The sequence below is a fragment of the Halyomorpha halys genome, unplaced genomic scaffold (assembly GCF_000696795.3).
Source record: "Halyomorpha halys isolate HHAL.00 unplaced genomic scaffold, Hhal_1.1 Scaffold604.1, whole genome shotgun sequence".
In the NCBI taxonomy this organism is placed as follows: Eukaryota; Metazoa; Arthropoda; class Insecta; order Hemiptera; family Pentatomidae; genus Halyomorpha; species Halyomorpha halys.
In genome coordinates, this window is record NW_027105224.1 from 418,620 (window position 1) to 420,578 (window position 1,959).

The window sequence follows — 1,959 nt, forward strand, 5'->3', positions numbered from 1 at the left end:
TGATTAATCATTTTAAAAGTCTATTTTGTCCACCAAAACATTAAATTCTTATTGAAGCCTTGGGACTAATTATTTATTTGATTTAATGTTATGTTTTCAACTAAAGTAAATATTAGTTGATAGTGTTGCTGAAACACAGGTTATAATCTGTTAAAAATTAGTACAAAATATTAAAGGTCCAGAACTAATCTATTAATACTATTCATTCTATATTAATGTGGGTAGAACATCTTTCCAAGATCAATTTGATTTATTCATAATGTATCCTGTAATTGCTAGGATTATACATACATATACTTTTTGAAAGCATTTACATGTAAACTTAATGTTATAAACCAAAGTATGGGGTATGGATATATATTAAAACTTGTAGTTTCAAATTTCTTTAATTTTTGTTTTTATAATTAGAAAGAGTTTTAAAACAAACTTCAAATGAAATAAATGATAGTTAGCCTGTAAGATTTATTGTTAAAAATAAGATACATCATTAATGATTTTAGTCTGACCAAAGATTTGAAAAAGAAGACTGGGGATGTTCTTCAACCTCCCACCCTCCATATTCACAGAAAGCTCTATTTGATATTCTTATCTCATTATTGTAATTTAACATTCTCAAGTTTACTAATTAAATATGATTACCTTAAATATGCTCATCTTATTTTTTAGATATCATATTTAATGAGAGTGTAATATTTATATTTAAAAAAAAAAACTTCATAATTTAAATTAAGGAATACAAATACCTCAACTTATTATCGTTTTTGAGAGGAGCAGTTGTCAGAACTGGTTAGGCGTGACCATGATTCTGAGTCATCCCTGACGATTCTGAGAAAACTCTGGTAGCCATTGTTGACTTTAGGTTCCGATTAGGTATTTACCCCAAAGATTTATAGTTTCATTAATCAAACTTGGCTTTAAAATGTCTGGAAACAACAGAGAAGAGATTTTAGCAAACTTTGAGGTATGTTTTCATCTGTAACCTCTAATATATTTAAATGATCATAAATACTTCAGAGTAATGTTTCTTAAATTACTTAATGCTTTCAGTTTAACTTAGTTTTATGTAGTGGAACAGAATTCAAAATCGAGATAGTAATAATAATTTTACTTAATAAAAAAAGAACTACAATAAAAAATTATTGTATGTTTCAAATAATTTGATTTGTTTATTCAATATTTATTTAGAATGTTGGAGTATGATATCCTTATTTATATAGATATTAGTTTGTGTATGAGTTTACTATTTTTTTTTTATAAGATTATAGTTAAATTCAATTAATAATAGTGGATCATGCATTGGTTTCCTATCTTGTAGTTACATGACATGAAATAATTTTTGAGACCCTCTTATAAAAAAGAAAATTTTTTGACTTATATTTCAATGTTTATGGCTTATATTTCTACTTAGATAATCTTCATTCATACTGTGAGCGTTTTATAAATAATATCTTTAATATATTTTTTTTTATTGTTTGAATAAATTAGTTGGTTTCCACGTTAAATCTCATCATCCTTTATTATATCATGAACAGTCCAATGTTTCGGCCATCCTCAATCTTAAATATAAATTTACACCTCATCCAATTATTTAAAAAGTTTTGCAGGCTATTCTGTCCAGATCATCAATAACAAGTCAAATCACCCTATTTTGTCAATTTCATTAATTTTTAAAACTTTTAATTTTAGATTACTGAACACTATCTATTTTTTTTTTCAAAAATAGTTGCGTAGTGTTAAGTAATCTGAAATAAAAAGTTTTCACAATTTATGAAATTGTGACAAAATACGGTGATTTGACTTGTTATTAATGACCTAGGCAGAGTAGTCTGCAAAATGTTTATGTTATCATGTTTATGTTAGCAAATTTATGTTATCTAAATTTATATTTAGGATTGTCCTTGAGGATGGCCGAAATGTTGGAATGTTGATGATATAATAAAGAGTGTCGAGACTTAACAT

General features: G+C 25.7%; 1 protein-coding gene across 1 annotated transcript in view; it reads left to right on the forward strand.

The window, feature by feature from the left end:
• Nucleotides 1-553: 553 nt before the first annotated feature.
• Nucleotides 554-1,959, forward strand: part of LOC106684704 (FAS-associated factor 1) — a 43,953-nt gene continuing 42,547 nt past the window's right edge. Inside the window, exon 1 of the mRNA XM_024359816.2 lies at nucleotides 554-961. Coding sequence (XP_024215584.2) covers nucleotides 920-961 — 42 coding nt within the window. The 5' untranslated portion in view covers nucleotides 554-919. The remainder of the gene's footprint in view (nucleotides 962-1,959) is intronic.